At 39.2% G+C, this 12,706-nt stretch overlaps 1 protein-coding gene and 1 non-coding gene across 5 annotated transcripts in view; both read left to right on the top strand.

Annotated features, from left to right (window-relative positions):
* The window catches only part of TPM1 (tropomyosin 1), a 33,596-nt gene extending 28,370 nt beyond the window's left edge, over positions 1–5,226 (top strand). For all 4 annotated transcript variants that reach the window (XM_069098371.1, XM_069098368.1, XM_069098377.1 and 1 more), the window contains one exon: positions 4,303–5,226. In XM_069098371.1, coding sequence (XP_068954472.1) covers positions 4,303–4,385 — 83 coding nt within the window. In that variant the 3' untranslated portion in view covers positions 4,386–5,226. The remainder of the gene's footprint in view (positions 1–4,302) is intronic.
* Positions 5,227–8,880: 3,654 nt separating this feature from the next.
* LOC138169663 (U6 spliceosomal RNA) lies at positions 8,881–8,984 on the top strand. Its single transcript, XR_011170418.1, has one exon. It is a non-coding gene; the product is annotated as a U6 spliceosomal RNA (small nuclear RNA).
* Positions 8,985–12,706: the final 3,722 nt, after the last annotated feature.

The following is a 12,706-nucleotide window of genomic DNA, read 5'->3' as shown; positions in this document are numbered from 1 at the left end:
GGAACCCAGAAAGTTAGGAGAAAGTTCAAAGATAGCAATAGGAGTGGATTATAGAATTAACTAGCACACACAAACTAGGACGGGATGTGGGGAGGTCTAACCACTTGCCTGCTGTTACCACCATTATATAACTGACTACCATAGGGTGGCATGCTAGTGGATTTAGGCAGTAATTTTAATCATCAACAATTCATTTCCCTCCCCCTCGAAACATAGATTTCATAGATTACATGGACCATTATTTTTAAATGTACATGCCTTTAGACCTTAAGATTTGGCAACTGATCATTTTCCCTGATTGGCAGAACTGCTATATTTTTTTAAGATTGTGTAGGGTATGGGGCAGGCAGGTGGCACATTGAATAGAGCACCAACCCTGGAGTCAGGAGGACCTGAGTTCAAATCCAGCCTCAGACACTTGACACTTACTAGCTGTGTGACCTTGGGCAAGTCACTTAACCCTATTTGTCTCACCTCCCCCTCCAAAAAAAACCACCAAAACAAGATTATGTAGACTATCGGCTCCTTGCTTGTCACTATCACACTTTTCCTTCATTAAAAATAGGTCCATTAATCAACTTTCCCAGACTGAGGACAACCACTTTCCCATTTTGGTGTGTATTCTAATACATGCTGTTGATCTTCATCATATCATAGGTTACACTCCAATTCTAGCAGCTGTTAGTTGAATAATAATTATTATGAATGTAGTGATAATTACATAATAATTATGTAGTTATTTTAAATATTGCTACTAGTAATATTAAAGTGCATTTATATAGCATTTTAAGGTTTGCAAATTGCACTTAATAATGCATTTAATCTTTAATTAATAATCATTTAATCTTCATAACAACTCTGTGAAGTATGTAGTATGTTATTATTCACATTTTATAGGCAAGACAGCTGAGGCACAGAGAGATTAAGTGATTTGTCCAGGGCCACATAACTATTAAGTGTCTGAGGCAGGATTTGAATTCAGACCTTACTGCCTCCAACTCCATCACTTTTATCCACTGTGCCACCTATCTGCCTCATAGCATTGACAACAGGTATATTATGTTACAATGTAAAACTTTTATTCCACTCCCATCTGTTCAGGTGTTCCAGAGCAAATGGCATTGAAATATTGATAATTGTCCACATGTTTGACAATATGAAGCCATGTTTAGGACAGAAATGTGCAATGTACATATATTTTAGATCTCTACTCAAAAGTAAAATGTTTGAATTCTGGTCCAATGTTAGTATAAAATGTCCTCTGACTTAAAAACAGTATACCCAGGCCACCCTCTCCCAAAGTCCAGGAGTTAGCTACTTAATTTTTTAAAATTTCTCTTTAGTGTTAGATAGAAGTATGTATCAATGTATACATCCTCTAAAAAAGGCGTCGTGAAGTACCAAAATAAGTAGGAGGGAGCCACAGAGTCAGAGGAAGTGGGAAAGCTTAGTTTTCTTCTGCCTGTCATCCTGAGGAAATTAATGCGATAGGTATTTCACATTCCTGATTTGTTCCCTAAAATCAGTTATACTTTGTCCCACTCGCCACAAGATAGGGAGACAGATATCAAGGACTTGAAGTAGTTTAATGTTAAATTTGATTCTTGTTGCCAAGATTAGTTATAATTTTCCTTTCATTTAGCTCTAAACTTAAAACTCAGTTTTAAAAGACACACACACACACACACACACACACCATAGTTCGGAGAGGAGGGGAAATTGGCACAGATTTATCAGGAATTTCACTGTTCTATCTTATGTAGGAAAAAAAATTGCATTTTGAAATGAAGCAATTGGGAATAATTTGTCATATTCCAACCTCTTGCCAATATGTTTATATGTCCTCAGCATGGCATGGTAAGATATGATATTGAAATCCTACGGCCTCCCACATTCTCCTTAATTCTTATAATGAAATTAAATGACATTCCCCAAGAGCCTTAGTTGAGGTCCCTTAAGACTAAGCTTTTAAAACTGCTCTCAACTCGTGCAGAGGGAACTAGATTGGAATTGCAAGGATGTAGGTTCCAAACATTTCAAAGTACTCTTGCCTCTTCTTAGCTCTCTATGAGCTGGGTAAGACTGGTAATCTCTTTAAGGCTTCAGTTTCCTCATATGTAAAATAAGGAGGTAGAATAGATGACCTCTCTGAGGTTCCTTACAGCCTTAAAATTCTGTAATTCTAAGGTCTTTGCAAAAGAAAACTGTTTCCAGCCACTCTCCTATGGAGATGGCAGTAGTGATGATTAATCATTATTTGAGCTAACAAGAACTGCATTCTTCCACCTCCTCTTTTTCATCCACGATATTTACATCATGCATCCTTTTAGTTGAAAAAGGTGAGTCGTGTGGGGGGGGTTATTTGCTGGTTTTCTTTTGAAGAAAAAAGGAAATTCTCCAACTTTTTTTTTAATTTCCTGAGTGGAGTCCTGTGGGCTTATAGGAGGGGGTGGAGGGTCAGTATAGGTGATAAGGGAAAGGGTAAGTATTGCTCTATAAAGACTTGGTGGACAGATGCTTACAAAACTTCGGGGGTAGAAATGACCAACTGCATTTTCCTGTTCTGTTGCTAGGCTTATGGCTGATGAGCACATTTCCCATGCCTATCTTAGGACTGAGCCTGTTTTCAGAAACTGTATATGACTTTGTCTTGTGTGGTAAGACAAGGTGTATGAGTGTTCATTCTTGGTGTGAGTGTTCATTCTTTCTCCTCCTGGTATTCTGTTCTCCCTCATCCAAGAGTTGGCCCTCTGACATTTCTAGCCTTGTCAAAACCGTCCTTCCTCAGGATATGCTATGGGGCTTTAGCCATCAGCCATCCAGGTATACAAGACTGGTGATGAGGCTGAAGGTAAAGTGTTCTAAAGAAGCAACCAGTTACCCAGCTGTCTGGGGTGTGATTGTTTTCTCTCTGTTAACTCCTGCTTCCACTGTTTCTTTGACTAACCCTCTATTCATTCTGCCTCTCTTTTTCTCTTCTAACCTGCTTGCTGATTTGTACAGACCAGCTCTACCAGCAACTTGAGCAAAACCGCCGCCTAACTAATGAGCTAAAGCTGGCCCTGAATGAGGATTAACCCTGAGTGTGAAAGACGCGTCAGTCTTTATAACTTAAACTGTAATGTTTCACTAAGGCTGAATTCTAGAAATGTAGTCCATATGCAAGAAACCTATGGATCACAATACCCACATTGTAAGGGGATGAAAACGGTCAGTTCTGGAGACATGCAAGTGAGAGAAACTAGCTGAGAGGCTGGTGTTGTCTGCCCTTTTTTTTTCCTAACTAGAATAATTCATTTGTCTCTTGATTTCAATTCCAGTCTAATATTTTGCCAAAATACATAGAAATCTCTTTAATTACACATATAGGCTACTGTCAGTTCCACACTCCTCCATAGCCCTTGGTTTGAATAGTGCAACATGGTTCTGAATTGTCTGCTGCTAACTGGAGAGCAGGTGTGAGTCCACCTCTCACTCTCAAAGCTAAAGCAGACAATAGCTATCTGCTTCACATGCCATGCCCTGTTTGAATTATGATTCAGTACATCCATGTTCAGGCAACCCAGGCTTTGAAAAGAGCCCAGGTCAAGGTCCCAGGCTGGCTGAAAGACATGCTTATTTCAGGCCCGTAGTGTGGGTGGGATCTGGAAGTCTGTCAAATGAGAATTTTGTGCTAATGTTCTGTGTCCTTGAAGAGTATTGTGACTATGTCCTAATGAAGTGTGCATGCAACACGATTCTTTAATTGTTGATAATCTTTTAGCAGGAGAAATGGTTCATTTGATTTTTGCATTATGAACCCTTGTTATTTCATCCTCACTTTCTAAAAGGTTGGGTTATGGTGCCATTTCCAAAACTCTTAGGTTCCCCCAATCAGAGGACCTGGGTTCAGATCCCAGTTTAGCCACTTTACTGACTACTAGGTGACAGATGACTTTGTTAGACCTCCATTTTACCTAGCAAAGCCAGTTATGTTTGGTTTTTCCCTCTCTGTGTATGTATTTCCATGGTAAATAATTAGTGACCCTTCACCAAGTCTGACCTGCATTTACTCAGAACAGCTTGTAAATGTAGGGGCACCCTGGGGGACTTGTAATTCTCTAATTCATTTTTCCTAAGCCACCATACCTCTTTCCAGGTCCTTGTCAATTTGGAAACCATGACTAGTGTATTATGAGCATGCCTGGTTCCAATCATCTAAATCTGCTCTTCATGATTGACTGTTTGCATGCTTGAATGTATTAGAGCATCACTGTATAAAAGAGCTGCTATTGATGTCTTAATTTTCTAATCCCACAACAGAGAAAGTGGCACATGCCAAGGAAGAAAACCTTAGCATGCATCAGATGCTGGATCAGACTTTACTGGAGTTAAACAACATGTGAAAACCTCCTTAGCGGCGACCACATTCTTACCTTTTTTTTTATTTTTTTTTATAAACACCTGCTTGCCATGAAACCCCTTTCATTTTTTTTTTTGTTTGTTTGTTTTACCACTGTCACGGGAACATCTGCAAAATACCGGCCAGACATCAGGGGAACAGCAGAAAAGGGGAAGGCTTAGGCAGGGCAGGGTTATGATGGTTTAAATGTGCCATTTCCCAGTGTAATGTTGCCTACACTTTGTAGAGAGTATAGCAACACAGTATGTGCAGTCCAGGAATCCTCACTAAAGCAGAAAGATTTCCACTTCAAGTGCCAACTCTGTATTTAACAAGATTAACGTTGGAAACACAATCAGGTGTGGACTGGTGCTACTTTGAGCAAAAGGTACTTCTGTGGTCTTTTGTTTGATTATACAATTTAGAATTCTGTCCAGCACAGTAATTTATTTTGTCTGAGTTTTATTAAGAGATGAGAATTTGGACTTTCTATGCCTGAATTCAATTGAAAACATCAACAAAAGATTTGTAAGCCACACAGCTATTTTAAGACTTCAGTACACTTGTACACTTGGAGCTCATTACAAATTGTAGGGCAGCATTTCTAAAGAAATTTCCACTCTTTTTTTTTTCTTTTCAGTTTTTCATGTTAAAATGAAAGATTAATTTAGGCACTACATAAAATCGATAGAGAATGTTTCTTATTTGTGTTCGGGGGGACTAAAAATCGGTATTTGCCTCACTTTATTTTACACACTCTTTGAGCAGTTTTTAAAAGTTATAACTATGTAAAACATTGTATAATGATATGGAATAAAAATGCACATTTTAGGACATTTTCTAAATTTGGTGGTCTTTGTCATTTGTTTTCCAACTTGTGAATGTGGATAATTGCGTTATTTAATTTTTCTGTACCCATTGTTGCATTGTGTCCCTAAAACAAGGCACCATAGTAACATCCAACTGAAAACTGGGTTCAAATTTATCAAGGCAGCATAAATGCAATGAAACAACAAAAAAAGGAAAATAATTTTTTTTTAAGTTTTCTTAAAAGTCATATGCATTGTATGATACTGTTGGCATAGTTGCCCCTTAATCATATATGTATATATTAGGACAAAGATAAATGACAGTCCTTTACATGAATTTCCAGTATTTTCTAATTTTTTCTTCCCTTACAGACAGCCAATATTGAAGTCTTTAGCCCTGTAATAGACACATTATAGCTGCAAATGCACCAAGTTAACTGTTGCTTTCCAAGTGACTAGAATTTACTTAGGAGTTTCACTTTAACAGCTCTGCTTTCTTCTTGGAGCTTAAATTCTTAAATCACTTAACCTCCCTGGGCCTCAGTTTCCTTATTTGTAAAAGGAGGGTATTGGACTAGAGTGGCCTCTGGTGTCCCTTCCAGCTCTAGATTAGTGGTCTTTTCTGGGCCTCAGTTGACTCATCTGTAAAACGAGCTTAATAAATACTCTACTTGCCTGAAGCTGGAGGTAGAGAGGGAGGAAAATGGATGCTATGATTTCATGAGAGCACTTCTAGTTCCTAAATCTGTCATCATTCAATATATAAGCCTAGCAGTTGTTGAATTTTCTGCAGACCAAGGAAAATCCAAAGCAAGAGGCATTTCATATGCCACTAAGGAGGAGCTAAACCAACAATTAGTCACAGTATTCTATGTGATCACAGATATGGAACTGGAAGAGGTCATGTCATCTAGTCCAACTCTCAGATTCTACAGGTGAGAAAAGTGTACTTCATTTTCTCAAGTTAAGTGACTTGCCCAAGTCACACAACAAGTAATAATAATTGTTTTTTAGTTGTATGTGACTCCACATGGGGTTTTCTTGGCAAAAATATTGAAGTGGTTTCCGTTTCCTTCTTCAGCTCATTTGACAAATGAGGAAACTGAGGCAAACAGGGTTAAGTGACTTGCAGGGCCACACAGCTAGTCAGTGTCTGAGCTGAACTCAGGAAGATGAGTTTTCCTGACTCTAGGCCTGGCACTCTATCCAGCAATATATTTATAAAATGTTTTAAGATTTGCAAAGTGCTTTACATACATTATCCTCTCTGATCCTAACCACAACCCTGGGAGGTAGGTGCTGTTGTTATCCCCATTTTACAGATGAGGGAACTGAAGCAACCTAGGGACAGAGTAGATAAGTAGCTTGCCCATGGCCACACAGTGGAAGTCAGGTCTTCTCCCTCCCTCCAAGTCCACCACTATCTGCTATTGTTACCTAGTTGCCAATAAGGAGTTGAATTGGGATTTGAACCTGGGTCCTCTGATGCCAATTCCCCATGGTACCATAGGACATAGTTATCCATGATTGCCAGAAATGCCTTAGGTCTCAACCCATCCCAGTTGTAGCTACAACTGCTTAGATTTTAACTTTCCAAAAGTCTCCTTCACTGGTAGAATGGCTCCTGAGATCTCCCTGGGTTACTGAGTTTTCCCTCAAGCTACAGGAAGTGGTTGCAGCTGTCTGGGAGAGACTTTGGAATGTCCCAATGAAAACAAAAAGGGCTAAAGCATTAAGTGAGTTAAACAAGCTTTGTGCCATTGCTTCCAAAATTAGAGACTCGGGTTTTGAAAGAAATCAGAAATGTGTGGAGCATTCCTTCCATTCTGCATACTTTTTGACACTGAGGCTTTTCAGAGCTACATTCCGGAGACAGATGTCATAAATTTTGTGTGTCACACTGAATGAGTGAAGCTTTGTTGAGTGTTCACCAATGTGAATGGAATTTGTGCCAGAATTGTGACAAAGGGAAATCATTCCTCAAGAATGAAGCTGGCTCCTGCTGCTGAGAGAGCCAGATTGCCAGCTGGTAGGTAACATGTGCATTTAGCACCAAAAACAAGAATAAAGGAAAATTTTTTATTTTTACCTGGACATTGCCATGGTTGATACCCTAAATTCAACCCAGTTTTTCTCCACAGGGGCTTTGGGAAAACTTTAATATGTTTCCCATGATTTTGTCCGAACCTAGGAACTTTCAGGTAACAATCTAGTGATCTTACATAAATTCTGTTTGTGAGCTATGCACTGAACCTGGAGAACATTTAAAATTAGTTTCAGGTTTAAACAATAGGAATTTGTGTAGAAGGGAAAAAACAAGGCTCAGAGATAAAGATCACTTTTACTGCCCCACCTCTGAGCCCCTGTTTGGATTTCTTTGCTGCGAACTGGCTGGGAAAGAAGAATGTTGGCCTGAGGCAGAAATTAAGGGAACTCAGCCCTTGTTGTGAGGGTCGAACAGTTTCTGGGAAATACTTACTGAATTTCTGTCACATCTTCCTTCTCTCAAGAGAAAAGGTAATAACTAAGAGGGTGGAATCCTGTTGCATTTGTGGCCAGGTGAGATGGTTTCACCTGTGGTACTGAGTGGGCATTGCTGACCTGGAGGGGGCTGAGGTATTGCATAAAATTGAGAGAAACTGGTTCAGCATTCCTGAATGGGGAAATTCCATTTAAAGTGGAACAAGAAAGTAGACTCTTTTTTCAGCCAAGGAGAAAGGAAGTCACCGAAATGGTGGTTCTGGAGTCTGGCACAGTAATCAATTGTGTTTGTGTTTACTTCCTACACCCAGGCTAATGTTGGGAGTTTATTTGGCTAATAACTTTTGGCTGTTTTATCCCCTAATAAGGACCACTAACTAACTATATTTGCAAACATTTAAAAACGTTGTTTTCCAATGAGTATAGGTGAAATTATATTGCTTAGGCTCATAAAAAAATCTAAAGTCTTTAGATAGGAATAGGGACCTGACCTACGATTTTAATGGCATAAGGAACTCTCAGGTGAGGAAACTCCCTCTAGCAATATAGGTTGCCACCTTCTCTACAATCTATAGTCCTAAAGAATTTTCTGGAACCCTCACAGCTTAAAGTGCCTTTCCAAGTCACACAACTCCTGTGTGCCAGAGGGAAGATTTTAACCTAGGCCTATCCAGTTTCAAGGCCAGCCCTCTGTACTATGACACAACACAGCCAGTAATATTTAGGAGTTTTTGCCCCAGTTTTCCTTCGGGTGCTAAAAAACAATTGACTTGCCACAGTCCATATCAGTGGGTTCTAAAACCAAACTTGAATTCAATGTCTTATCTATGAAAATAATTCTTAAACGATAATAGAAAACTGCATAGCTAAACTAATACTGAGTTTAATATGAGTTCACATATTAATGAGTTAATATAATATCAACCTGAGTTAATATAGTCAGTGATACTTTATGTATGGATTATCCAATGGGATGGAAGTTATTCAATACCTATAAAGTATAGATGTGACTGACAGTAATTTAGTAAGTCTCTACCCAATATTGACGCTTCAGATTTCAACCCCAGAGTCTATCTAATTGATGCATTTTGACTTTTATTAGAACAACCACCATTTTCCCTTGGGAGAAGAAGAGGGAATGGTAAACAGAGCCAGAGTGGTCATGATTTATTGTATGTCTGAGTATTGGTGCATTTTAAAAGGTCTCATGTGCTCGCGTCAGCAGCACATATACTAAAATTGGAACGATATAGAGATTAGCATGGCCCCTGCGCAAGGATGACACGCAAATTCGTGAAGTGTTCCATATTTTTTAAAAACCAAGCCAGCCTTTTTCATTCCTATTCATTCATGACCTGTGGTACCATAGAACTGTTCACCAATTGACAAAGTGCCTTTAATATCGCTTTTGTATGATATGTACAGATTGTGGAATCTAATCCACACACTAAGTTGTTAAAAGTATTTTTTACCTCTTTGGTACTAACAAGCAGTAATAAAGAATGTGAATGGTGATCATATAAAAAAAAAAAAGGTCTCATCACCCTTTGTTTACTCCTAAATATAAAATAGTTTAATCCTCACTCTTTGGAGCATTCAGGCCATTCAGCAGTCCTGGAAAAGTTCTCCAGCTCCTGGATAGACCTATCACTGTGCAGCATGCCGTTCCATATCAGTACAAAAGGAACTATGTTGCAGACTGGCAGAGGACCTTGATCTGGCATTTGTTTTGAAATCAGTAAATTACAACTATAAAAGTTGTCCATGAGCCAGAGCTGTGTTTCTCTCCCTTAAATACAGAAATGCACATCAAATTATGTATGTTGGGAGTTCAGGGCTGTAAATCCTGCAAAGTAATTGGGGTGGTGTAAACTTCTTTGTCTACAAAGGGAAATTTTCAGGCAAGTTGATGGGTTTGGTTTTTTTTTTTTTCAGTGTAACACCCTTTTGGTATATATGCCCCTGATGAGGACAGTCCAACCACAAGATTGATGGATTTTTAAAAGATAATGAAAATGATAACTAACATTTATAGACTGCTTTGCACTTTGCATGTTAGCTCATCCGAACTTCACAACTGAGTGAGGTAGGTGCTATTATTATCCACATTTTACAAATGAGGAAACTGAGGCATAGTGCCTTACCCAACATGACACAGCTAAGAAGATGCAAAGCAGGGCCTAAACTCCAGGCTCCCTGACTCCAAATCTAGTGCTCTATCCACTGCACCTCTGTCAAAGAAAAAATATTACTGGTAAAATACTGCTGAGGTTTAGGGGCGCTCAAGACCCCAAAATATCAACACGCTGGGTCCTGCCAAATGAATTCAACACAAGTCTTCTCTCAGCCAAAGTAAAGCAAAGTTTATTAAAGATTCTCCATAATGGGTAGAGTCTGAAGGAGCTAAGTATCTGGGGACCATGTATTAAATAAGCAGCCCAGAATAATCTGACAGAGAGTGCGTCTGCTCTAGATTACTTTCAGTCCCTTCATGTGTTGGGCATAATGGAGTGAGACAGAAGATCCCCAAGATTAAAATTGGAAGTAGATTTTAATACTGCAGGACTGCTGGGCTCATGTATCCAAATCAGACAGCAAATTGGCCTGAACAGTATGCCGGTTTTTAAAGAGATTACAAGTCAGGTTAGGTAAGCTGAAACTACAATAAGTGATTGGTCAATGTATATTTGAATTTTCCCTCAAGGTTTTCTAGGCTGAGGTACAGGGTTGGAGGTGCAGAATGGGTGGAGATGGGGAACACCTGGTAGGGGGCAGGGAAGAATGGAGCAGGGATTTTACCCTAGGCTGAACCCCCATCCACTGATCAGTTAGGAGAGGGAAGGGTAAAAGTTATGCTAAAATCCCTGCTTACAGATCAATGGAAGGGAAGGGAAGGTGGAGTTGTGCTCAACACCTGGAGGCAAGATGGATCTTATGTACAGAAAGATTGTGGGAGGACTTAGGGGTGGTCTAGAAGAGGAGTTTGGGGAGGGTCTTGAGGAGGAGTCTAAGGAGAATCTTTGATGTAAATGAGGTCAGACTCCAGGAATGGTATTAAGGGTGGGAAATAGCTGGAGGCTAAGTGGAGATAAGACTATGGAGGGCTTGGCTAGTTTAAGGGTAACAGATTTGGGTATAGATATTTTGATAGGATCAAAGGTGGGAAGTAGCTGGACAATGGAGGGCTAGACTAGGTTAAGAGTTAACAGATTTGGGCCTAGGATAATGAAAGGCTTAAGGTCTCAAGCAAATGCTTCATCAAGTGGGAAGATTCAATCAGAGTTCAAGGGGTTTCCCAGGGCCTGTATCCCATCAATACTATACTCTGCATGTCTTGGCACAAATCTACCACAAACAATTTTATTGAATTTAAACAAGCATTTCTAGATTGTAGAGAGATGGCCGTATTAGCCTAGCTGTTCTCTCCACCCCCCACACATACCCTCTGACATGACTGTCACAAGACAGTTTTAGATAACATTTATTAAAATCTTGAACAATGAAAAGATATATCACAACACAGTCTTGGTTAATATTCAAGAACAGTTGAGTAACCCAGTCACTATCCCACTCCCACTTCATTCTTGTCATAAAGTTAAGAGAATTCCTCCCTTCCATTGATACCTTAATGCTTTCTCAATGGAGAAGGATGGATCCTAGCAGCTGCAGGTGTGTGGGAGGGGCTACGACTGAACTTGGTTAAAAGGCTGGGTGTTCTCCTTAATCCCTTTACTTAAGAAAAGTCTTTTTTGTCCTATCACTCCCTTTCCAAGGATTTTGAAAAGAGCTGTTTTTAGATCAGAGAAATATTATTTCTTAATATTTCTTTTTGTTTTTTGAGGAAGGTAGGGCAATTAGGGTTAAATGACTTGCCCAAGGTAATATGGCTAGTTTTTTTTGTGTATGTTAAGTGTCTGAGGCTGGATTTGAGCTCAGGTTCTCCAGACTCCAGGGCTGTGCTCTATTCACTGGGCCACCTAGCTACTTCTTTAATATTTCTTAAGCAGTGAGGTGATATGGTAGATAGAGCTCTGGATCTGGAGTAAGGAAGAACTGAGTTCAAATTCATCCTCAGACACTGTGTCAACCTGGGCAAATCATTTACCCTCAGTTTCCTCTACTATAAAATTGGGATAATAATAGTACCTACCTTTCTATAGTGAGGGCAAAATGAGATAATTTTTGTAAAGCAGTTTGCAAACTTGAAAGAACTAAATACTAGCTATTACTATTACTAGAGAAACAAAAAAAGGTTTAATATGCTTCCGCACTATCTAGCTTTTATATATATAATACATTTATTTTTATATTATTTATATGTTAATATTTACCTATTATTTATACATTTAGATAAATATATTTATATAATGTATATACTATATATGTATATAATATAAGTAGCATTATAATGAGGAATGCATGACTCTCGCCATTTTTCCCAAATGAATTTAGGTACCTACTTCTTGTGGGAGAGAGATAATGAGATTCAAATAGACTGATCCATGAACTAATGAAACTAACAGGGCCAATGGCCTGGGCAAATGGGTGTATTCCACTACTCCTTTGCCTGCATCTCCCTAGTTACCTCACCTTCCTCTTCCAGATTACTTCCATCTCCCTGCCCACAGCAGGTTTTCCTCTATAAGAATCCCTAGCTTCTCTTGGCTCAAGGTTGTTCTCCCTTAAGAATATGCATCCTTTAAGCTGAGGCCTCCCTTAAGGGGCTTCAGCCTCCCTTAAGGAGGAACCTGCTTGGTGTGTTACCTGGAGTAAATGCCTTTACATGATTTGCAGACAGCCTCAGTGAATTCTTGAGATGCCACCACACACACACACACACACACACACACACACACACACACACCAACACAGACACACCCCTTATACCTCAACAGTTTGTTAACCTTGTACCATATCAATTCTATGTGTGTATTTACATATATGTGCACTGTGTGTGCATGTGATTGTATATATATACATACATATGTTGTGGTTTTGTTTGGGGTTTTACTACAGCAAAACTGGCAGTTATTGT

The sequence above is a fragment of the Petaurus breviceps genome, unplaced genomic scaffold (assembly GCF_028583685.1).
Source record: "Petaurus breviceps papuanus isolate PSGF00001 unplaced genomic scaffold, PetGlider_PUasm1.0 37, whole genome shotgun sequence".
NCBI classification, from domain to species: Eukaryota; Metazoa; Chordata; class Mammalia; order Diprotodontia; family Petauridae; genus Petaurus; species Petaurus breviceps.
This window is presented reverse-complemented; position numbering and strand designations above follow the sequence as displayed.